At 56.5% G+C, this 23,655-nt stretch overlaps 1 protein-coding gene across 26 annotated transcripts in view; it reads right to left on the bottom strand.

The window, feature by feature from the left end:
* The window catches only part of MBNL1 (muscleblind like splicing regulator 1), a 77,646-nt gene that overhangs the window by 10,656 nt on the left and 43,335 nt on the right, over positions 1–23,655 (bottom strand). For 14 of the 26 annotated variants that reach the window (XM_080604748.1, XM_080604740.1, XM_080604763.1 and 11 more), the window contains 5 exons: positions 16,600–16,770; positions 11,962–12,162; positions 5,694–5,951; positions 4,766–4,819; positions 3,536–3,689 (listed from right to left, as the gene is read on the bottom strand). In XM_080604748.1, coding sequence (XP_080460874.1) covers positions 3,536–3,689; positions 4,766–4,819; positions 5,694–5,951; positions 11,962–12,162; positions 16,600–16,668 — 736 coding nt within the window. In that variant the 5' untranslated portion in view covers positions 16,669–16,770. The remainder of the gene's footprint in view (positions 1–3,535; positions 3,690–4,765; positions 4,820–5,693; positions 5,952–11,961; positions 12,163–16,599; positions 16,771–23,655) is intronic. The other 12 variants (XM_080604761.1, XM_080604741.1, XM_080604762.1 and 9 more) reach the window with 2 other exon arrangements.

Below are 23,655 nucleotides of genomic sequence, written 5' to 3'. Positions count from 1 at the left end.
CAGCGCCGCTTCCCTGCCGTTCCGTGAGAGCACCAGGGGGCCGGGAGCTGGTTTAGCTGGAGCCAGGTACTGTAGTGGCATCAGCAACAACCTCGGGAGCATGGAACTGGGCAGGGAAAGAGTCAGTCAACAGAACTACCGCTGGGGACAAGGTTATTCTCTGCCATCACCGTGTCTGTAAGGCTACAAAGAAAAGGGAATAATTCTAATTACTGTTCTATTTCTGTGTCATAGGGAAGACTGGGGATATTCACAAAGAAAGGTTAAAAGACGGGTAGCTCTCCTGACTTCCCACTATGTGAACCATTGCTGAAGTCAACTGACCGCTTAGAAGATTAAAGACTGGAGCAAAATTTGGCTGTGAATTACAGGGAGTAAAATTCAGTCCTGCTGATGACACTTAGGGTGCTAACGAGGTTATACAGAAGAACCTTTGAGTTCTGCCTCTCCACAGTGCCCTATTTACAAGGTAGCACAAACTTCATTGTATCTGGAATATTGTGTCATTCCATGCATAATTAGGTCTACACAGTAAAAACAAGTTAGATTTTTGTAATGATTCTTTGAAATACCCCTGTAAAGCTTTTCAGCTCAAACCTGTAGCCTGAGTTACCATCATTAGCATTATAACCGTGCCCAAAGTCCTTAATGGGAACTGCAGCAAATGAACATAAGCCAGAAATGAAGATCCTAGCTAGGGTGCAATAACTTGCAAATACGAAGACATACTGCTGTATGGCCCTCTTACCAGTCATAACAACCTTTTTGCTATGACCTTAATATTCATCTTGACTTCAAAAGCGTTGACTGACTAATAGGAATGCATGAATAATAAATGCCCAGTTTCAAACATTCCCTAGTTTTTCAGCACAGGACAGAATTTTAATTCAGGGATGCGCTCAGTTAACTCATGATAGCCTCACTTACAGATTATTTCAGCAGAAGAATAAAGCTGGTTTGATAAATACTCTAAGTTTACTGGTGTTTTAAGCAGTTTCTCCTCTTCTCCCTCTCGTACTGTTTCTTTCAGTCTGTTCTGTTCAGTCTACAAAACCCTAGTGAAAAACACCACAGCAGAGCACAAGCACTGCTGGCTGGGAGAACAATCGGAGACGGTGCCCGATCCTTCCCTCCCTAGCATTCCGGGGTCTCTGCCTCCCACCCAAAGCCCCAAGGAGGGAAGTGCCTGAGCAGACATCTCTTTGGGCAAGTATCTGGTGCACCTGGAGCCCAGGGCTCCTGGGAGCATCCCGTAAAGCGGGTGCCTCTCTGCGGGAGGGCTGCTCTTCTCCACGGCCCTTCGGGCACCCGGTGGCTCGCACAAGCCAGGACCGGCTGTATCGGCACACCTGAGGAGACCGCCGCCTGCGGCACAGGACGGGAACGAGCACCGGGGCGGGATTTCATCCAGCTGCACATACGAGGTCTATGCCTCGGCCAGCTCACCGTGACCGCGGGACAGAGCACGTACAGAAGCAGTGAACACGAAGCGACCGGTGCTCTGCGAGCTCACGGCTGCAGGGCCAAATGTCCACCTGCGTGGCTGCCGGGGCACCAGGAGTCGGCAGCCAGGAGCGAAGTACGAAGCAAGCTGTGAACTGTAAAGCTGAAACTACTTTTTTCATCAAAGCATTCAAATTAAACCTTCCTCAAGAGCCCTGCTGGGTTCAGAGATGGGAACAGAATCTCAGCTCCATTTTTCAAATTTCTCCTTAACTAAGAATGTGAGCGAAGCAGCACCCCGTAGCATCGTTTCCTACACAGCTGCAGCTAGCCTTTCCCACACAGGTCCGCATGCCCCAGGGAAAAAACCTCCTGGCACCTAGAGAACAGGTCCCCTCAAGGGGTGCGATGGCACGGACAATTCCTTACTGCTCTGACCCTCACCCTTCTTGTTGTACACGCACTAAACTTCAGCGGTCAGGAAACAAGAACTACAAAGCAAGTTCCTGCAGGTTTCAGAACAGATTTGCTGGAGTCAGAACTGAGGCAGGTTGTACAGGTGAGGTCTGATGTACACGAACTACCACCCGAGCTTCTAAGTTTGAAGGACATGACTCAAAGCAGTTCGATTACTTCCAGAAATGATCCAACCCTCACTGATTTAATGGAAGCTGGAAAACTCTGTCGCTTACTAACTACATCAGTTAAGCATTGCCAACAAACCTGTGAAACTGTTTAATACCAACAGAATGTACCCTGATCGCATATGCATTTCAGTACGTATTGTGGTATACGGGCTAGTATACGGACCTGACCTAAACCTCCTCCCTCAGTCCTTCTATCGACTCCAACAAGCTTTGCAAACAGCTTTTACTAATGTACTTCAGTGGCTGCAATGAATTTTTGGAACCTAAAAAGTTATTACCACCTACTACATCAAGCAAAGCAACTGATTTTTGTGCCACTTAAATTATCCTATGCTGGACTGCACTGTTAAGAAAGAATCACAGACTCACCGAAGGGTTTGGGTTGGAAGGGGCCTTAAAGCCCCTCTAATTCCACCCTCCCCTGCCACGGGCAGGCACACCTTCCACTAGACCAGGTTGGTAAAAAGCATTACACCAATTTCCTGCAAATGCGCATGCTAAAAATGTTTAGGATAAAACATTTAAATTTTATTGGTAAAGTTTTCTATCCTCCCCTCAGCTAGTCTGCATTACAAAGGGCTGTCCTCACAGACTCCTTCAAATTCTTTGGGTACGGATCTGCGCATGTCCTCTGCTTTTCATCATTTACCTCCTAGAATGATAGTGCTGTTTTAACGTGGGCTTCGTATGTAAGAAACTAACTCACCTGTGTTAATACCGGCACAAATTCACCTCACATTTAAACTATGCTTTCGCATGAAGTGTTCTTTGCAGAACCAAAGCACATATTTAAACTTTAAGTCCCACTTACTCCAAAGGGAATTCTGCTTATGTGCATAGCGCAGGCATCAATTCTTCAGCAACTACATTAGGACAAGTGTAAATTTGGTCATTCTGGAACAAAACTAAGCACACCTCAGTTCCTCTTAGTCTGAAATCAGCTCTGGGGCTTTAGTGGTAGAAGCCTGAATCTTGATTTCTTGTGTAGGTTCATGGTTAGTTACCTGTGAGACTGCCTGTCTGTGCCTTTTATGATCACTGCACCGTAACTGAAATCAAAGCCTTCAAGTACCTGGCTCACAACTGCCTCTAAGCACACGAAGGCAGAGGGGTCTTACAGCAAACAGAAACAGATACGAGAGCTTAAGATGTGTAACGGAGAAAAGTTAATCGAGGGAAAGAGGAAGGAGAGAAGAGATTTCCAGTTCTGATTTGGGATGACAGAGCACGATGCTGATTTTTATGTTAGAGTGGAAAACACCCGCCCAGCCTCCGAGACAAGCACAGAGAAGCCAGCCTCCCTGCACCAGCGCCTCCTCCGCCCGGCACCGCCTGCCTCCGCCCGGCATGGAGCTGCGGCCGGGACGGACGTGCGGCTGCTGTCCTGTGTGCTGGTCCCAGGACACCCCTCCTCCCGCCCCGAGAGGCGAACAAGCAGCACTTACCTGGTGGGAGAAAGGCTGTATGCTGCTGCAACTGCATGTTGGCAAGAGCTTGCTGGTATTGGAAAATACCAGTATTAAACACTGCGGTGGCACCATTGGTTTTTTCAAGCGCAGGCCTCTTTGGTAATGGGGGAAGTACAGCTTGAGGAATTCCCTGAATGGTGGATGGGCAAAAAAATAAAGTCCAGTAAAAAAAAAAAAAAAAAAAGGGTGAGGGTGTGGGGTGTGGAGAAGGATGGGTGGGAGACAAAAAGGAAAGAGAGAAAAGAGAAAAGAAAAATCAGTAGAAGGTTAAAAAAATACAGGCGGCACCATGTTTAACCATGAGCAAGCAAGCAGCATAGCAGACTTAACTACCAAATAAAAGGCGAGGTAAAAGCTTTACGAGGGAGCACTACTTTAGCCTACCATTACAGCGATACAGGTAGACGTGCCGGAGCCGCACGTTATAGGAACTGGCGTAACTATTACGCTACGGTAAAGCTTTGGGGTTTGGGTAAGGAGCAAGGCTATCGGGGAGGGGAAGCAGCACTGCTAGCTCCATGAGGATCAACACGTAGAAGCGATGTTAATAGTCATCGTCCGGCGCGGGCGAGGCGCCGCCCCGCTCCCCCAGCCCCAGCGCCTGCCTGGCATGCAGAGCGCGCCGCATGCCGGCTCCCCCGGCCGCCTCCGCGCCGCAGCGCCGCCAAGCCATGCCAACGCGCCCTGCGCCCGCCGTGCGCAACGGGGCCCTCGCGGCTCCCGGGGACGGGGATGGGAAGGGAGGGAAGGGACGGGACTGAAGGGACAGGAGGAGAGGGGATGGGAGGGGAGGGGAGGGGAAAGGAGTGGATGGGACGGAACAGGACAGGATGGGACGGGATGGGATGGGGACGGGGATAGGACGGGATGGGGATGGGGACAGGGATGGGATGGGACGGGATGGGGATGGGGATGGGGACAGGGATGGGACGGGATGGGGATGGGACAGGATGGGGATGGGGATGGGACGGGATGGGAGAGGAGTGGATGGGATGGGACGGGACGGGAGGGCAGGGCAGGGGGCGGCAGGGCCTGTGCCAGCCAGGGGCTGCTCTGGGGCCCGGCCCTGCCACCCCCGCGCCCGCCGGGCAGGGAGGCAGGGAGGGAGGGAGGGACACCGGGAGTGTTCCAGTTCTGCACATTAACCCCCAACTCGACTCTACGATACAGCTACATGCCAAGCTAAAAGGTGAAAGGTCATAGTACCAGGTCAAAGGTTGCCTCGAGGGGTCGCTTCAGTGATTTGACAGCCGACTGAGTCTTAATTAGCAGGCAGCGAGCACATGATGGCAATGGCCAGTGGGGTCAAGCGCATTAACATAAACAGCAAGCAGAGGTGCATCATGGGGGCAGCAGTGCATTTGGGTAGGTGAGAAAAAACAAATAAAAACAAATCACCGGATGCCGTGTACAACGGTAACAAGACTAGGCATGCACAGTACGGCCCGCGGCGCGGGGCCGCGGCGGGACGCAGGCGGGACGGGGCGGCCCCCCGGGCCAGCCTCCCCGCGCCTCCCCGGGGCCTCGGGGCGGCCCGCGCCCCCCGCGCCGCGCCCCAGCTCCCGGCCGCGCTCACCGCACCCTCGCGGCCTCGCCGCACGCGGGACGGAGCGCGGCTGGCACCTCCTGAACGGCTCGCCAGAACCGGCCCCGCCGCCCCGCGGCTGTGCGGGCGCTGCCCCGAGCCCCGCCGGCGCTGCGGGCACGTGGAAGGCGGGCGGCCGTCGGCTGCGGCTGCCGCGCGCGCCGAGGTCGGTCGCGAACTACGGCTCTACGCACGCGGGCTCGCGGTGGCTCGTAAGTATGGGCTCATCTCTCTGCGCAACGAGACAGCCGCTTCTACCCACACACGAGCACACGACACACTGTATATACACGTGTACACGCACACACACGCACACGTATGCACACGTATATGTACACAGAGGTACTCCGTACACCAACAGGCAAGATTAGTGAAACGCCGTCACGGCCTGAAACTACTTCAGAGCGGAGCTGGCACCGCATGCTGGGAAAGCTCGCTGCGCCGGGTACCGACCGGGCCCCGCACACACGCTGTCAGCGACACCAGCTAACACATCGCTTACTCTCTCGCCAACGTACTCGCACCCTCGGATGTGTTTCCCAAACTCACCATGGCAGCTGCCGTCGCTGCTGCCTGGGCAGCTGCAGCCTGGTTAACCTGGTACTGGGCAGCCTTGATCTTGGCTTGCAGATGTGCCGGAGGGTGGAAATATTTGCACTTTTCCCGTGAGCATCTCCCTTTGATGTAATCCATGCAGACCGTAACGGTGTTATCGTTGGTATCGATCATGGCGCTGTCGGCGGGGTGGGCGAACCGGCAGTCGTTCTCCCCCCGGTTGCAGTTCCCACGCTGGTACTCCCGACACACCTGCAACACCGGGAGAAGACAGCCGCTCAGTGCGGGCCCTGCGCCGCGGGGCCTCCTCGCCGAGCGCGGCCGTGGGGGCGGCGGGCTCGCTGCCTGCCCGCCAGAGCGCTTCGACGCCGAGGGACGCCAGTGGCTCCGGCACGAAGAACCACGCGCACGGGAGGCTTCGTCGTGGCCGCAGCTCGGCCGCCCCCAGGGCTGCCGGCTGCTTCCTGAAGAAACGTGCTGGTGGCTGATTCCCAGAGACCGCCCGAGGCAGGGCAGGCAGCGCTCAGCAGCGCTCGCCCGCCGCCGTGACCCGGCCGTCCCCGAGCCCTGGAGCCGGAGGTCACAGAGCGCTGCCCAGCCGCGCGGTGCCCTGAGGCCCGCGATCCAGGCGGCTGCCGCGAGAGGGAACCCGAAACGCCGCGGGAGAAGGGCAGAGGGCGCGGGCAGGCCTGCCAGCCCTGGCACCGCCACGCTGCGCGGGAGGGACCCGCGTGGCCTCGGGGCGTACCTGCAGCATCGCCGCCACCACCGCGCGGGCTCCAGCCTGGCGGCACAGGCGCCGCAAGCGGTGCCACCGCCGCACAGCGCCAGGCCCCCCTGCACGCCTCGAAAAAGCTCCGTTTGAGAAAATGACGCACGCTCTTTTCACGGGCACAAACCACGAACAAAACGTGTTTGTCACCTTAGTTTTCAAAAGGCTATAGGAAACAGAAAGGGCCCAAACCAGGCAAGTCTGTACAAAAATAAAGCCGCTGCAGCGGATGGAATTTCCTTTTAAAGGTGGGTGCCCATGAGCCTGGCTCATCGGTACTTCCTCAAGAACCTTGGCTCTGATCCCTACAAGAAACCAAACTCGGCTGTTATTTGGTCTCCATCTGTGCTAGCACTTTAGCTGCTTTTTAACCCCTGTGCTACTCTACGTGCTGGCTGCCCGTTGTCCACGGCTTGTGAAAGACACCCCTGAAGGACAAGAGCAATGCCATTTGTGAACCTGCCCGCAGGAAGCACCCCTTTCTTCGTGGCCTTTCCAGCACGGCCCTATTTATAGTCTTTTTCCATGCGGTGACAAAGGCTGGATGTATATTTGGCAGCAAACATACTGGCCAAAGAAGCCGGTTGAGGCACCTCCCTTCCTCTTTTCATCCCCACGGCCCTGCTGCTCACGGCCTGGTGCCTGTGGAGCTGTTCTCGTGGCACACACGAAGCAGGTTGCTCAAAGAACCATTTTCTTGCTGGGGAACTTTTCAGGCGGACCGGTTCCTGGCCCAGTCCCCGCGCAGTGACACGCGCCGCTCCGCCACGACGCAGGCAGGGGCTGGGCCAGGACGTGGCCTCTGTTGGAGCCACCACAAAACACAAGTTTGCTCCTTGTACCAGCCGCGTGCTAGCATCACCCCTGCTCACTCCTGGCCCCTGCTCTCCCTGCCCCCTTACTCCCAGGCATGCGCCGAACGGAGCTGGCATGTCACTGCTTCTCCGAACGCGAGCGGGGATGGCCTGGTCAGCCCTACACTACAGCTTGTTCTCTTTTATTGCTACGAGTACTTTCTGGGCAATAAATCATTGTCTTCTACCCAAACACAGACCTCCTGAATAGCTAAGAATGGATAATTTCACTTGATTATTTGTTTTCAGCAAACTGAAGCCTTTTGCTCTGAAGACAAAGAAAAGGATGCAACTAGCATGAGCTGACTGTCTTTGCTCGTTACCTCTCATCGGTGATCTGCAAAATTGAGGCCTCAAAACAACTCTACATGTAAGCAAGAACTCCTCAATTAATAAACCAAAGATGATATAAATAAATTAGTATGTAGATATACACACACACAAAGAGAGACGGAGAAAGAAAATGCATGCGGAGGTAAGGTAATTTTATCCCAGTTAAAAGCCAGGAAAACTGACCAGGGAACTGCAATAGTCCGGCGGATAAACTTTGGCACGCACTGAGCACATTTTCACAGAGCTGTCATGCAGCGCTGAGATAAGGCAATGAATGGCTCTCTCATAGAGGTCCTGAGCAGATCTCTGAGTGATGGTTCGCAGCAGTCAGACGCAAACCATAAAACCGCTGGTCCTTTTAACCAGCATGACCTGCGATGGCTTTTGAAGCACTGTGATGCTAGCCAAGAGTGTTTCCAATTCTTGTTTACTTACAAGCAAGCGCTGAAAATGGTGTTACTGCTTGCCACAGGCACGCAGCAATATATCATTCATCCGCTTGAGCAAAGGGAGGCACGGAAGCATGATATGTGGTCTAGCCTTTCAGATCTGGAGAGTGTTTGTTTGTTTGTTTATTAGCAGCCCTGTAATTAGCATCACAATTTTCCACTTGGTAAGTGAAGGAGCATAACAGAAGCTAAGAAGCATACGCTGAACATAAGAAGCTGGAACGACCCGCATGATTCCCGGCTGTCAGAAAACTGCTGAGGTAGGGAATGGAACCAGTACTGCAATGTCAGCCAGTCATCGCCGTGAACTTCACTTGTTCTAATTTGGGGCCGAGTTTATTTCGATCGCCCTGCTGGGATTCCAGCTGCCCAGCCTGGCGGAGAGACAACGGCCCCGAAACCTCAGCCGTGGCCGAGCTGCTCGCCCAGAGCTGGACGAGGCTTGGCCGCGGGCACATGAACACACAGCTGACATCCCTGGCCTTTCCCGAGCGAGTTACACCTTTTGCCTCCTCCTTTGCACTGAATTTATCAAAACTTGTGTATTGTTATCCAGTACATTCTGCCTTCTGGCAGAAACATGGCACATACGAAACACGCAGGAAACGGCAGCTTGATTGCAGTAGTCTTGGTTCTCGAACACTTCTAACAGAGACCGACGGCATTCAGAGGGAAACACGCGCTTTTAGAAAAAGCGAACAGGCAACTCCTTTCTCTCTCACTTCCTCGTCCTTTGCGGGTTCTCCTCTAGTTCACTAGAAGAGCCGTATTTTTGTTCACGGTATTTCTGGCAGGAGAGGAACGTGGAGAAAGCTGCAGGAGAAGTCTGAACCCTCAACGTTTCCACCCTGAGACCCAGATTCCGTAGGGGAGCGCCTGAACGCACCGAACAGCCACGCACGGGCGCGCTGTCGGCACGGGCGGCACGGTCCAAGTACTTCTGAAATCCATCCTGCTGCTCCTAACAGCGACCGGCCGTCCTGCGGACATTCGGAGCTGTTCGGGAGACCAGGCTCAGCGCCTGGCGGGTCCGTGCTGCCTGCCTGCCTTCCTTAAAGCCCTGGTACACGTATGGCGAGACGTTAGCCGTGTGTCGGTCTGCCTCAGTAGCCCAGAACACGCGTGCTAATTTAATTAATGACCGGGTACATTATTCTTGAAAATAAGCATTTAAGATTCTAAACAGAACAAATCATGTTCCAAGATTAGACACTAACATCACAGCAGTTATTTTTTTTCAGGGGACAGTTCATTCCAAGGGAGGGAGAGCTAAGCCATATAAAGCTCTGCAATCACGTAATAACAAACAGCGACAGCAGCGAGCTCTCCTAAAGAGCAGGTAGATCCGTGGCAGCCAGGACATGCCACCTTCTCTGAGGGTAAGGAACAGTCCACGTAAAATCTTTCAAATCAGTTTTGCGTTTTTGTAATCAAAAAAATATACAAACGATTTGTTGTTCATAAGAATGATGTCCTTATTAGATACGTGTATGCTAAATCTGGGTATCTCTGATTCAATGGCCATACGCTGGGAAGCACCGGCCAGTTATCTTCTCACCCACACATTGAACTATTGGAACTGCATTTGCTGCGGGGAAAACAGGAGGAGGAGCAGACACCCCCTGCCCGCAACAGGCACTATTTTTGTACGAGCGGCTCAGTGTGGAATCGCAGAGCTGCTGGGTAAACTGCAAAATGCTCTCGGTCCCAGCCAAAATAAACAGCAAAACTGAACAGCCGAAAGGGGGGAAGAAGCTGGATGTTTTAAAGTGATCCGCGTAGCTCGGGCAGAGTCAAGGCAAGGCCCTGGCAGAAGGGCAGGGCTGAAAGCGGAGCGGGCTGGGACGGCCCTCCTTCAGGGACACGGCCATCTCCGAAGAGCAGGGCCCACGGAGGCAAACGCGGGTGCAGCAGGGAGGGCCGCAACCCGCGGGGCCTTCCCCCAAGCCTCACAGCTCGTTTGCGGGGCTGCACCTCGGCCACCATCCCTCCTGCCTTCGAGTTCAAAGGAAAAGCACTCGGCCTTCCTTTTCGATCGCACCGATTTCAGACGGTTTTGCGGGCTTGCCCCAATGGTTAGAAACGCTTTTTACTGCGGACTTTGCCTCTGGGTGTTCTGTGAGAGAACCGCTCACAGCTCCCCCGCGCGCAGAGACGCCCGGCTCAGCAGCTGGGCGTTCCTCCCGGCAGCTAGGCAGGGACAGCACGGAGCCCCCGGAGGACCAAATCCTGCGCGTGAAGGTTCCCCTGCCGCAGCCCAGCTTTCGTTAGCTCCCTGCGCGCCTCGGTCGCAGCCTGCCGGCCAGCACAGCCTCGGCTCCGCAGGCGGCACGCAGCCGCCACGCGCTTCCCCGCCCTGGGCAGAGCCGGCGCTGGGGGCCTCGGGGGCTGCCCCGCGCCTGGCGAGGAACAGAAGGGTTCGGGCCCACGCAGCCCGAGCACCGCCGGCCCACGCCGTGCCTCTGCGGCTGGAAGCACAGCCGCACACTGCAGCCGACCTCGGCGCGTCCACCCGACGGGCTCCCGCTGCCAGCATCCTCCTCTCCAGGCCTCGTTTCTGAACACAGCGTGATTTATTTATGAATTTATCTAATTGTATTTTGGTTTCAATCCCTCTCTGCCAAGTCTCCACTGTGAAATAAAAAGCCACGGGAGGTCCAGCGCCCCTCGGCAAGCCCAGCGAGGCCGCCTGCTCGGGGAGGCTGTGCCTCCTGTAACCTGAACACGCTTCGGGGAACTCTTTCCTCGGAGAAAACAACTCTAAAAGGGGAAGTGATGTGATCCCGCGGAAGGGGAACCTGCGCTGATGTAAGCTCCGAGAATAGTGGCAGCGGTGCTGGGAGGGCTCGCTGCCCGGCCCTGCCCCACGCTCCTCCTCGCCTGCAGCCTGTTGCCGCAGCTTGTCGGCCAGGGATGAAACCCCTGAGAAAAAGGAATTAATTTTCCTTGTAAGCAGACACATACCCTATTACTGCAGATGCCTAGGCAAGGAGAAGAGCACTACAATTACGACTGGCTGCATTTTAAGGCAGATCCCTGTCGCTCCTCCCGCCGTGCTCCCGGCGTGCTCAGGGACCATCTCCAGAAGCCCGACCTCACGCCGCACCCCCAGGCCCCGGTGCTGTCCCAGCGCGGACGAGACCTCGCGGGGCCGAGGTCCATGAGAGCGGCCGGGCCCTGCGCCCACGCCGGGACCGACAGCACAGCGCGCGCAGAGCAGGGACGGCGTCGCCCGGGCTGCCCAGCGCCCGGCTCGCGGCGCTCCCAAGCGCGTGGCACCGCGCTGGCTCCGAGCCCACGCTGCCGCAGCGCTGATACGGTGCCGAAAACACGGTCAGGCCTTCAGATAAGAAAGATTCAGGGCAGGGGAGAGTAACAGCTAGCAAGGACTAGCGTTTGTCAGGGCTGTAGCGAAGGATGATAAACAAGGCGCGGGAGGCCGCGGGGGGAGTGCCAGCAGCATGTGTCCAGAGCAAAAACATGCCAGAGGCTGGAAGCGAGCTCCCCCCCGGGCGGCTGCAGCACGGCCCTTGCACCAGCTCCCGGCGCTCGTTACCCGCGCCCGCTCGTTAGCAGCTGCTGGACACACAGTAATGCAGTCTCGGGGCGCTCTCGCTGCTCCCACGGCCATCCCCCAGTATTCCCGCCCCCTTCCGCGATGCAGGGCCAGGAGCAGAGCTGCAAGCACGAGCCGTGGTGGCACACCCCCTCCTTGGCCTTAGCCATTACCAAGACAGGGTGTTACCGGCTCCAGTGAAACTCGCAGTTTTCTTTCACAAGAAAAATATTGTCTGTGCAGGAGACACAATAACGGAGATAACTCGTGAGGGTAAATTGTGCCTGTCGGCTCCTACCTCCAGCCTGTCTGTCCTCATTAGCTTCTGGGCGGCAGCGGCAGCAGCGGCAGGAACCGGGACGCCGGGGTTGCCCGCCACCAGCATGGGGGCGGTGGGCAGGATCTCCGCCGGGACCAGCCCCGGGGACACGGGCCCCAGGTAGGGGTTAAAGGCGGCCGAGGCGTTGGTGGCTAAGCTGGGCGCGACTGAGAACATCGGCTGCAATCAGAGAAAAGGAGAAAGACACTTAAACATTGACACCCGCCGTGCCGTCAGCATCGTAGCCTTTTGGCTACCATCCGAAGCACAACGGCCACTACGTGCGTTAGTAAAGGAAAAGAAGCGCCTGCAGTGCTTGTGGGCCGGGAGGAGCCCCCACGGGAACCCCCCACCCGAGCCAGCCCACGAGGACAGGGCACCGCCAGGTGCTGCTCACGCCTCGCCCCGCACAACCGCAGCTCTTGGAGCACGCCCGTCCGGCCCGCGCCCTGGCAGTGCCGTGAGCCAGCGCGGCACCGCGGCACGGGGCAGCCCGAGGGTCTCGGAGGAGCACGGCCCAAACGCGCAGGCAGTGCGCAAGCGACCCGCACGAGCGCTCCAACGCACGCCGCCGAGCCACGCTCGCCTCCAGGACACAGGTGAGGGCACTTCCCAGCCTGACGCCAACCCGCGCTGGCTCGCGGACCGCTGGGGTTCCATAAGGAACAAGACCAGAAGGCTGTAACCAGTGACTTTTATAAAATTAGGCGGACACTCTGAAAGAAACGTCGGGGGTACGCTTTATTTAGGCTAAATCACTGAGCCAGAGAGAGGCCATGCAAATACTGTGGGGTGGTTTTTTTTGTTTGTTTGTTTTAAAAAAAGAAACAGTCAGATGCCCTTGCAGGCTGTCACATGTTGTGCAGATAATTAGATGGAGAAGACCAAATAACGCTGTAAGCCCAAACGCAGCGCTGGTTCGCTGCGGTAACGATTAAATAACGCTTCTGCCCCACTGAATCCAGAGGCGCTGTGCTAGCAGTGTAATTGCCAAATAAAACTTCGTCTGGAGTGTTTATCTTTAGTATCTAAATAAAGTAGTTACTCAAGGCATTTAGATTTTTCTTCCAAAGTAACTTTTAGAGTGAAAAACAACAACGAAGTTAACGCAGATCTCTTGCTCTGTTTCCTATCTCTTTCAGCCAGACAGCGCACAGCACCACATGTTTTTGTGTTTCTGAGGAAATGACCGAATTGTTTGGAAGCAGGGAGCAAGTCTATTTGAAACACTGGACAAAAACACATGCAAAGGTTACTGGAGAAAAAAAAGCCTGAAATGTCTGCAAACGGGAGTAGTTTCTTTAACGTGTCTGCCTTTTCATCCATGCGAACAACAAAAAAGTGAAATTTTACAGGAAATAAAACAGTATTATTAGCTACACTATCAGTTAACCATACTTTTCATTATCGTGTTATCATCTGCGCAATAACGAACGTTCAAAATAAAACTGTGAGACTGTTCGTGTGTAACCTGAGACTTGATTTCCATTTGACTTCAGCCCAATGAACCCAGCCAATACAGCACCTAAAAGACCACCCTGGTTGTTTGCTACCGGGATCACCTTACGTTTATATAAATGCCCTACAGCCTTCAGAGCCCTACAGAGCACCACCGGTTTTACCACAGCGATTCGTACTGCGCCGGGGCTCGCAGGTCTCTTGCCGCCAGCTGTACGCTCGTAGGGCAGGAGATGAAAAACGGCCCTAGGGCCGCGCGCCCCGCCTTCGAGGCTGGCTGCTGGCAGCAGCGGGACGCGAGGACACCAACCTCGGGCAGCGCCGATCGCTCCGAGCAGCCGAGCGCCCTCCGAGGCTCAGGGCCACGCGGGCACCGCTGCCCCGGGAAGGTCTCTGGAGAGCCGGGGGCAGCGAGCGGCCGCCCCACGCCCCCCGGTGCCGCGGGACAGGCCGGGCCCCCGCTGCCCCGCGGGCGGCCGGCAGCGCTCCTGCCGCCCCGGTGCCTGCCGCAGGGGCCAGGCGGTGCCCCCGGGAGCACCCCGCAGACACTGCTTGCGGCTACGCTCGTGAAAGCGTTCATCGGGCAGGAACAGGAGAGGACCCTCCCGCCCCCCTCACCGAGGTGGAGCCCCTCGTTATGGCAGGTCACTTTACAGTCACAAGAGCACAAACGGCTTCGGTCTGCGTACCACGAAGCACACAGCGACTGGCGCAGCACCGGATGGGATGGTGTAAGCCACCTCCTGTCACACCCCGACACAACATCCACTCCAACGATGCTACAAAGTAAAGCCGAATTATCAGGCTGACGTCCACCTGGGAGCAAGCGTGTTGGGACAGCCGGAGGGCCTCACCACCCGCCCTCGTGCTGAAGGAGGCTGAATTCGGAACCCACAAGCTCTGCAGCGCTTGAGCCCAGGCGGCTGGGTGGAGATCTGTGCCGTGCTTCAAACTGCGCCGACTCAGGCTGCTCCTTGTACAGTCAGGGTGAGCGCAACACGGAGCAGAACTTCGACTTAACCCTTATCCTCCTGCCAGCCTCTCTTTATAGTAAAAAGGAATGCCACTCCCAAGCACTGCACCAAGTATTTTTTCATGTTTACCTAAATATTGGTGTCTATCTACAAACTGCTTTGTATAAAACCAAGGGGATGTATCAGGTTATCGTTTATGAAACAAGCAGACCAAAAAGTTAATAGAGAAGAACAGGTTAATGGGGAAGAATACTTGAAGTAGTGGCTTTTACTGTCTGCAGCACCTTGACTGTTAAGCCTTTTCATGGCCCCAGATATGAGTTTGCTGGCACCGGTGCTGTGTCGCTGTACTCAAACCAGGAAATAAAATAAAATCGCAGCGGATGTACACGTCTGTTTGGAAATTGAAAAATGTTGAGGTTGCTCTGAAGTTAAGGCACGTAAAGTATAGCCTGCGTTTGAGCTGCCTGGCTGCACACACTCTGCACTTGGTTTCCGATCAGAAAGCAGCGAGCAGCGGGCACCAGCCCCGGCAGCCCCGGCAGCCCCCAGCAGCCCCCCACAGCCCCCCGGCGCTGGGAGGCCGGGCCAGGCTGCGCCCCAGCCTTTCGGGCCCCCTGCAGCAGCGCGGTGCCACCGCACTCGGTGCTCACGCGCTGACGCTGCCTTAGCTCACTTCCTTCCTTCGGTGATGCATGCAATTTTGTTTAACAAAAAGATGGCCAAAAGGAGAAAATAACACGCCCTGTCTTCTCACACTGTGGTAAGTGATGCCAACAATTCACTGTGAAGGTCCCTCCAGAACATTTCTGCTTTTCTCCCCCACGTACACTTTTTCTTGAAACAGCCGAGGCATAAAGCCCTGCGGAAGGGTAACAGCGTGCATTAACCAAATCAGATAGCCTACAGGGTGTTCACTGGAATTTTGTAGACCCCCAAAACATGGGGCCAAAATCACTATTTAGCACAACTACGAGAGCCCTTTGTGCTCTGCTGATTTTTCCTAAGCATTTATTCTGAGGAGTACAACCCGTCACAAATAAAAGCAGTGCTGAAGACCTCACCTAACAGCGTGTCTCCTCCTGGAAGGTATCTGCAGGTAGACACAACTCGCTAAGCTCTAACTTCTCCAGTAAGGAAGGAACCAAAGAACTGTCAGGGAAGTGCTAACGCATATATATATATATATATATATGTATATGTATAAATATGTATAACATATTTCCCAACTCATTTTTCCCGTGCTGCCATTTTACCCGTCAGAAGCCAGAGCTTCAGCCGGGGAAGCACTGTTTGCCCTTTGACGTAGCACACGCCAGCCTCCCTCGTGCGCTATTCGGTGCCCCAGTGTCTGAGCTACAAGTGTGTATCCCAAGCTTCCTGGGCCACCTTTGTCCATAGGTTAGCTCCGCCGACCTCTCTGGACTGCGTTCGAGAGAACTAGCACAGGGCGTTCCGCTCCGCAGCGCGTGGCTGGCGGGTGCCCACCACGTTCCTGCGTGCTGACACCACGGGTCACGGCAGAATGAAACCCATCCCCGGGCTGCCGCGAAACCCTGCACTGCGCACACGTACTGAAGAGAAGCACATGTCGTGCAGCGTGTGATTACATTTCACTGTGGCCAGACGAGAGATTTCTGATGGTCCCCTTTTCCCCTCCTTTGCCTCTTCCAGGCAGCCTGGTTATCGGCACGCGCTGCTCCTCCTGCCCAGCCTGACCTCCGGTGCCACGCAGCAGCCCGGCACACGCCCCGCAGCTCTCGGGGCAAGCTTTGCACCCTGCTTACAATGGGCTGTGAAAACCCAGGTCCGGTCCAGCAAGTAACACTGAGAAGGTTGCCCTGAATGAATGGAAAACATCCAGTGGGAATCTTCTCAAACCCAGGAATCTCTTCGAGCACACGAAATTGCAACGGAAACGTCTATTTTCTAAAAGCCCACACAGATCACTCACTTTCTCAAAATGAAGAAAGATGTTACAAAGATGCATTAATTCAACAAAACATGAAGCGATGTTGATTCAGGCAAGGAAGAAGGAAGCAGTACAAAGACAGACTAGCCATTTGCTGTTCGCTTTCTCCACCAGTTACCAACTTTTGTGGGCTCTTACAGCCATCCGCACCCGCTAACCCCCTCAGCCTACAACGGATCGTAGGCACCGATCCGAGCCCCAAAGCGCACGTACCACAGGCTGCAGGGGGGCACCAGGCATCATGGCGTTGGCAAGCTGCATCTGCTGGGCCAGCATGGCCATGTTCTTCTGCTGAATCAGGTTATTGCGTCCATTTATCTCCAACTGCGTTTTTAAGTGTGGTGGTGGGTGAAGGTATTTGCAGTTTTCCCTTGAACATCGACCCTGAGGAAGAGAAGGAACATAATTGGCTTAGGCGGTTAAAGGCAAATCTTTTTCGTTACGTCTCTGGCTCAACCAAACCCAGCAAACACTGCAGGGCCAGGGAGAGGCGCCAGCTACCTCCTGAAACGATCACGTACCGATGGGAGCAACTTCACAACTCTGGTATCAGCTCCTTGCTTTACTTTTCCAAACTACACATTTGTGCAATACAACCCTAAAAAAACAAGGCGGCCACGGAGCCAGAAGTGCCCCCACCAGGAGCCCGGCGGGGCAGGGGCACGACCCAACGAGTCGTGGGCTGGGAGCACCCCGCTCCGTCCTGGGGAAGCTCTGTGCACTAACTGGTCTTTGGAAGTGTAGCACTGGAGCCCCAACCCTCACCGGGGATGGTAACAACAAAAATATAAAAATAAAAAGGAGAATAGAATCCTTTTCTGGAAAAAACAGGTCCCTTAAATTGCAATCCTTTCCCTTTATTCATTCATCTCTGAAATAAATCCAACCGGGAGCAATGACAACGCAGAAGGCAGCTTTACTTTCAGTAAGAAACCATCTTTATGGGGAAACAAATTAATTCAGTACAGTTTGACCTTATGCTGCAACTTTGCTCAGGAAGTTGACACGTATCCTTGTTACGAGGTCCGCCAGCAATCTGACCTGCACGCCCGCCTGCCTCCCCGGTGGGCAGGACAGACGGCCCCGCGCTGCCCGCCTCCCCGCCCGGCTCTTCGCTGGCAGCCCCAGTTTCTCAGAGCTCGCCTCCACAGCCAGCTGCCGTCGAAGCGATCCCCGCACAGGGAGACAAACCCGGTCACGGACAAGCACGCACACCCTGCCGCTGTTTGCAGGCCAGGCAGCCCGGCGACAAAGCCCTGGCGTACGGAGAGCGCCGCCGCACAGGCAGAGCAGAGCGCTGCTTTGTTCCTGGCAGTTCTTCCTCTGATACTAAAACCTGGGCTAATTACTGGTGCCACCAGCGAACGTGGGGCCAAACTGTAATTTACTGGTTGCCTGGAAGATGATTATCTTACATTAGCACAGCGTAGAAATCAGGTTTAATTACTGCTAAGTGAGCCACAAGGAGCTACAACGTGTGCTCCTTGAATCAGAGGAGCAGTTCCATTTCAGAGGCCTGACTCAGAAATGCAATTAAATTCAGTTTTCTTACTTTGGCGGTGGGCTTTAGGCTGCTCCGTGCCGCCCCAGACCCATCCTGGAGCCTGGCATCGTGTTTTGTACACCAGGGCCTTCTAACGGACTTTGTAAGCTCCAACGCTGTCAGGCCAGAAGGGACCACTGCCATGGTCTGATGCGATGTCCGCTGGCTCCCGGCAGACCAGGAGCCTCCCTCTGTCGTTTCCTGCTCAAACCCGTCGCTATTTGCTCAGCAGCTGCTCTTAAGGAGGACGATTTACTTTAGGGCAAAAGCTACGAGCGCACCACAGCCCTGGGTAAGCCGTGCCCGTGCCCAGCTGCCGTTAGCTGCTGCCGAAAGGCCTGCATCCTTTTCCCTGCTGCTTTGGCACCTGGTGCCGCTGTTTGCCTCCAACCGTTCTGCATTTTCAGGTCCGAACAAACTTTCCAGAAGAAGTGCAGGCCTCTCTGCTTGGGAACAGGCCTTCTTTTCTTGTTTGCATTCCACGGACCTTCAGAAACGGTCCGTGGAGTGCCCAGCAGTCAGGAACCGCAGGCCGAAAGCCACCGTCAAAAACCCTGCCCCAGAACAAGGTCTGCATTAATCTCTTCTGTGCTGTGAGCAAGTCATTTCTTAATTACCTTCTCATTAGACCCAGTTAACTTCAGACAACAAAGTTTAAGGCAGACTTTCACCCTCTCACCCCTCGAATCTTTTTTGTGGACCTTTTCTGAACCCTCTTCTGCTCTTTCAAGCATAAAAGCACCAATACTGCAAGCAAACAAATTCTGAGGAGCAGAAGCCGGGCACAGCGGCACAGCACTTGTAACTCCGTGCCAGCACTCTGGTAGCGTTTTAACTGAGTCCTACAGGATTAAAATAGATTCTCTTAGAAGTACGTATGCTCCCGATACGTGCAACACTCTTTATCGGAGATCCCACCTGGTGAACCGGCAGCCACGGGAGACAAACGCGCCCGTGCCCGCCTCCCTCGTATAAAGCGGCAGCAGGAAAGCACTGGGCGCACAGCACGATGGCACGGGCGGAAGGAACACCAGAACCCAGTTTTGACACCCGGGGCAAAACTTTGTCGTCATAATTTTGCTTTTACGTCTGCCCTTGAGACTTCCTCACAAGTCCAGCGGGTGCTCATGGCTCCAGCAGCGTGCAGGCGGCACCCGGGCGGGCGGGCAGGTGGGCAGCACCCCAGCAGGCAGGCGGGCGGGCAGGCAGGCGGTGCCGCGGGCAGGCGGAGGTGTGCCCGGCAGGACGAGGCCGCTGCCGCCTGCTCCCGGCACGCAATTTTTACTGGGCCCCGATGCTATCGCACTGCAGCCGCGGCAGTGGTTCTGCGGGGCACGGGAAAGGTCTGGATCCTCCGGGCAACAGGCGAGCAACAGCAGCGAGTGCGCGTGGCGTGGCGAGGAGGGCGGCGTCCCTCCCGGCACAGCCTCAACAGCAGCCAGGGCCAGCAGCGAGCGGCCGGGCTGCTCCCCACGCTGCTGCCCTCCGGCACCACGCTAAGGGCAGGGGGCGGCAGGGCGGGGGGCTGCAGGGCAGGGGGCACACAGGGCAGCACCGGCCCGGGGGCTGCAGGAAGGGGAGCGCGGGGCGGGGAGCGCAGGCTGCCATCACATGCTGTTTGTCTCTGGCTATCGTATCAACAACCCCCGGGCAGGAAGCCCAGGAAGAACGGAACAGGCAGCCCGGCCGTCGTTAAATCAGGGCAGCGTGATGCCTGCGGTACTTCAGGCCGCCTAGCCTTGGCCTTGGTGGGGACAGCGGGGGGCAGTGGCAGGGGCCCCAGGTGGGTCCCAGCACGACCTCCCAGGCCCTGACTTGTCCCCGACACTCGCAGCTCCCCCCTGCGAGCGTGCGGGGGGGCCCGGCCCCTGCACAGCTCCCTGAACAATACAGCCCCAGAGATGCAAAGAGCAGAATGCCTCACACGCTGCCTACTGCTAACTTCAAGTCTTTGCTATGAGCTGTGCTCCAGACCCTGCGGTCTAGCCAGTTTCATACAGACCTCTGCCTTTTCTCAAAAACCACTAGCCGAATTACTGTGCTGAGGAGTTTTTAGTTGGAAACAGGAATCGATAACATGTATTAACAAAAACGTGTCTATAGGAAAATAACGTATTTGCTTTGCTTATCCATTTGTTGAAAGAGAACACCCGTTCCCACTGAGCTCCCTCCTTCCCCGGGGGCAGGGACGCGGCCCCCAGCCGCCCGCCGCAGGGCCATCCGGTGCCTTCCCCCCGCAGCGCAGGGCAGGAAAGGTTTCGGCCGCGGCTCCCAGCCCTGCACACCCAGCGTGGCACCAGCCGCCCGTCTGGGCCGCGCCGAGCGCTGCCATGCCACGGGAGATTCCCTCTGTTCTGCCAGAGCCGGGTAACGCCGCCGGCCCTCTACATGCCCGAGGTACCTGCAGCTGCACGGCCAAGCTCCAGAAACGCAGCTGCTCTGCGAAGGCCGTGAAGCGACGCCGCGGCAGCCCGCTGGGTCTGTTTGTTTATGCTATTTTTATAACGCTGCAGCAGCACGGCCCGGGTTACAGAGCGCTTGCCGTACCGCTCCGCCGCTGTTTATACAAGGACGGCCGCTCACAGAAAGCGGGCTGGAAGGCTGCTGGTTTGTCAGAAGTCCGCTGGCCCCGTACCGCGAGAGCCCCCCTGCAGACGTGCGGGAGCGGGGCCCTGCAGCTCGCCATGCGCCGCAGCCGGCTCCTGCTCCTGCCCTGCCGCTGCCGGCGGCGCCGCGGGCACGGGGACACCCGCACCGGGAGCTCCACGTGGCCTCCACGTGCTCTCGCCGTGGGGATTTGTACCACGCGCTGCTGCTCAGCCGGGGCCCGGAGCCAAATTAATTCTCCAATTAAGGACCGTCGCTTAGCGGCACCGCGCAGGATGCCGCGATGGCCAGCGGGCAGCGCCAGTGCAAGGAGCCCCCACGGCTCAGGGGAGCCCCGGCCCTGCTCCCTCCCCACGCCGAAGCAGCGCCAGCAGCCCGGGAGCCCAGCCGCACCCGAGAGGCCGGCCACCTCCCAAAACGCTGTCCCTGTCCCTGTCCCCATGCTGGCGGTGCCCAGCCGAGCCGGGACGGCTCCGCGCTGCCCCGGAGCCCCGGCAGGAGCCGAGCGCGGGCTCCGCACCCCAGCAGCCCCCACACCCAGCCGGGGCTGCCGCGCTGCTCAGGCCTTTAACGCCCGAACCCAGCGAGCAGCAGCAATCCTGCCGCAGAGCTGTCGCAGGCTAAGGGTTTGTGGCTCGAACCAAACACGTCTCTTTTAGGGAGCATCAGTTCCTCCTGCCAGCAGAGCCCACCCACTAAACCCCAAGCAGAGGGCGGCTGTTACGAAAAGCCCAGCCCCTGCTTGTAAGCGATGAAACCGCTTGTGCTGATGCGCACGAGTCATGCAGGGAAACACTCAGACACAGGCTAGGGTTTGCCTTTCAAACTACACTGCTCGCGCTCGCTTTGTGGCAGTAGCTGTGCTCTGGCCCACCGAGCACACATTCAGAGGAGTTTCTGAAATACTAAACCAAGAGTTACTGCGAGGGCTTTACCGACCTGACCCGACGGGTACAAACTCCAGCCCCGGTGAGCCGATGGCTGTGCCTGCCCCGAACCAGGCAGCTACCCATCGGCACACCTCTAGCCGAAGCCTTCCAAACCACGTACACCCCTGCCCGGCGCAGCCTGCGCTCTCCCCACAGCGTCCCGTGCTGTGCCCAAATGCCGGGTCGCTGCCGGCACCACCAGCGCCGTGCCGAGGGACGTCAGCCCTCGCAGATCTGTCCCGCCCCACACTGCGGCAGCAAACCAAGGCCCGAGGGTCCCCACGCGGTGTGCCATGAAGGCGATGCCACCCGACCCCATAAACGCCGTCTCTGCTCTCGGGTGCTGCAGGAAGAGCCCCAGCCGACGGCATCACCCAGTTGGTGACTCCTTTGTGACGACGTTCCGTCTCGCTTTGTTTCGGCAGGATGTGATCTCGGTTGCAAGAATTAAATGGATTCAGCTACAAGTTTTATATTTTTCAATGACCTCTGCGCATCTTCTCACACCCAGCACAGCCATAAAACGCGCTGAGGTGGCCACGTAACGGCAGCCTCGTGTGCGCACCTCATAGGTACAAATCTCAAATCCTAACTTATCAACCGTGCTAATCGCTTTTGTACGGGAAGACAGGCCGAGGATCGGTCTTATTGCCCTGAAACTCAGCAGCCTTAAAAAAGCCGAGGAGCGAGCTCGCCCCAGCCCCGGACCCCACGTCCCCCAGCCTCGCCGCACCGCAGGCGCCCGGCCCCACGCAGCGAGCGCGTTAGGGCACGGGGGCAGCGAACGCTGCTGGGCAGGATTCAGAAACTCTCTCTCTAAACTCCTAAAACCATCAAATCCTTTTACAGCAATCTCTGGTAATCCGCATGATCCTTACTCAAGCATGCAATAACCGACGCTTTAGGAGTAAAAGGAGCGACTTCATGCCAGGAGCAAGCGAAACAGGCAGGAGATGTAACCTGCCCGGCGCCGCGGCCGCGCACGACACGGAGCTGCAGCCTCGGGTACGCAGCAGGACCGTCACCGTCTCTGTTCACGGCTTCTCGTTGCCCTGCCAATGCCTCAGCCCAAAAAGCAGCCTCGCGGCCACCCAGCCGCTCTCCCCAAGAGCCGGGTAGTTCCCAGGTAAGCGACTAAAACCAGCAGCAAGCTGGGGGCCTGGCAGGTTCCCCTGACACGGCTTAGGGACGCACTGCAGCACAGTCAGTATTCGGCGATATGCCGATCTGTTCTGGTGTTACACGACAGGAAGCGGGCGAGTTGTCAAGCCCCACATCCCAACGGAGAGGACGCAGCCCTTGCTCAGCACAGCTTGGGGAACGGCTCAGGTCATCTCAGCCGGACTTGAGAAGGGAATGCCACAAGGGGGACGACAACGAACGTTATCACACGCTCTTTGAAGAGTCGGTATACTTAAAAATCGCCTTCTGTCTTGGGAGAGGAGGGTGTGAAGCCCTCAGCAGGTGATGAGCAACTACCTCCAGCTCAGTGCACGGTCTGTGCAGGGCAGGTCCTGCCCCGACAGCTCCAGCGGGATCGGCGCTGCTGCAGCGGGATCGGCGCTGCTGCCCGCGCACCTTGCGTTCCCTCGGACTTGGGGGTATGTTCCCTATCAGAAAGCAACCGTAGCTTTTAAGGTAATTAATTAAAGTAATACATGAATAGGTAGGACTAAAAAAAACAGATGCAACTGTTTCCATTTGCTTTTGCAGTACTCTGATATTTTAAAAGGCTCCTCCGCCTGGTGAAAGCCAGGAGGTGGCTGGCTGGCGATCTAAGTGGAATAATCAGCGTCCTCACCCCGAGGAACCACGCAGGAGCAATCTCCGTTACAGATGCTATATTTAAAGCGGAATTGCTGCTGTTTAAAAATAAAGCCTTGCTTTTGTGCTTTTAGGAGCGCGCGGGGGCAGCCGGGGGAGGTCTCCCGTGCAGAGAGCAGCCCGCGGCCCCGCAGCAGGAGCCCGCCCCGCCGCTCACGGTGCTCGCCTTGGGGCCAAGCTGCACCACCGCGACGCAGAGCGCTGCACAGCGCGGACCTGGAACACGCGCGGCAGCACGGCGCCCTGGCTGGTGCCGGTCCGGCTGCACGGCGCGGTCCCCAAGCCAAACCGCTCACGTTACCAGCTCGCCCTCCTTCGAGCTGTGCCGAGGCTGCGTGGCAGCGACGCCGTCACGTGGCATCACGC

Source organism: Anser brachyrhynchus (genome assembly GCF_964034855.1).
Source record: "Anser brachyrhynchus genome assembly, chromosome: 9".
In the NCBI taxonomy this organism is placed as follows: domain Eukaryota; kingdom Metazoa; phylum Chordata; class Aves; order Anseriformes; family Anatidae; genus Anser; species Anser brachyrhynchus.
The sequence above is the reverse complement of the archived record's forward strand: the minus strand, read 5'-3'. Positions and strand labels throughout refer to the sequence as shown.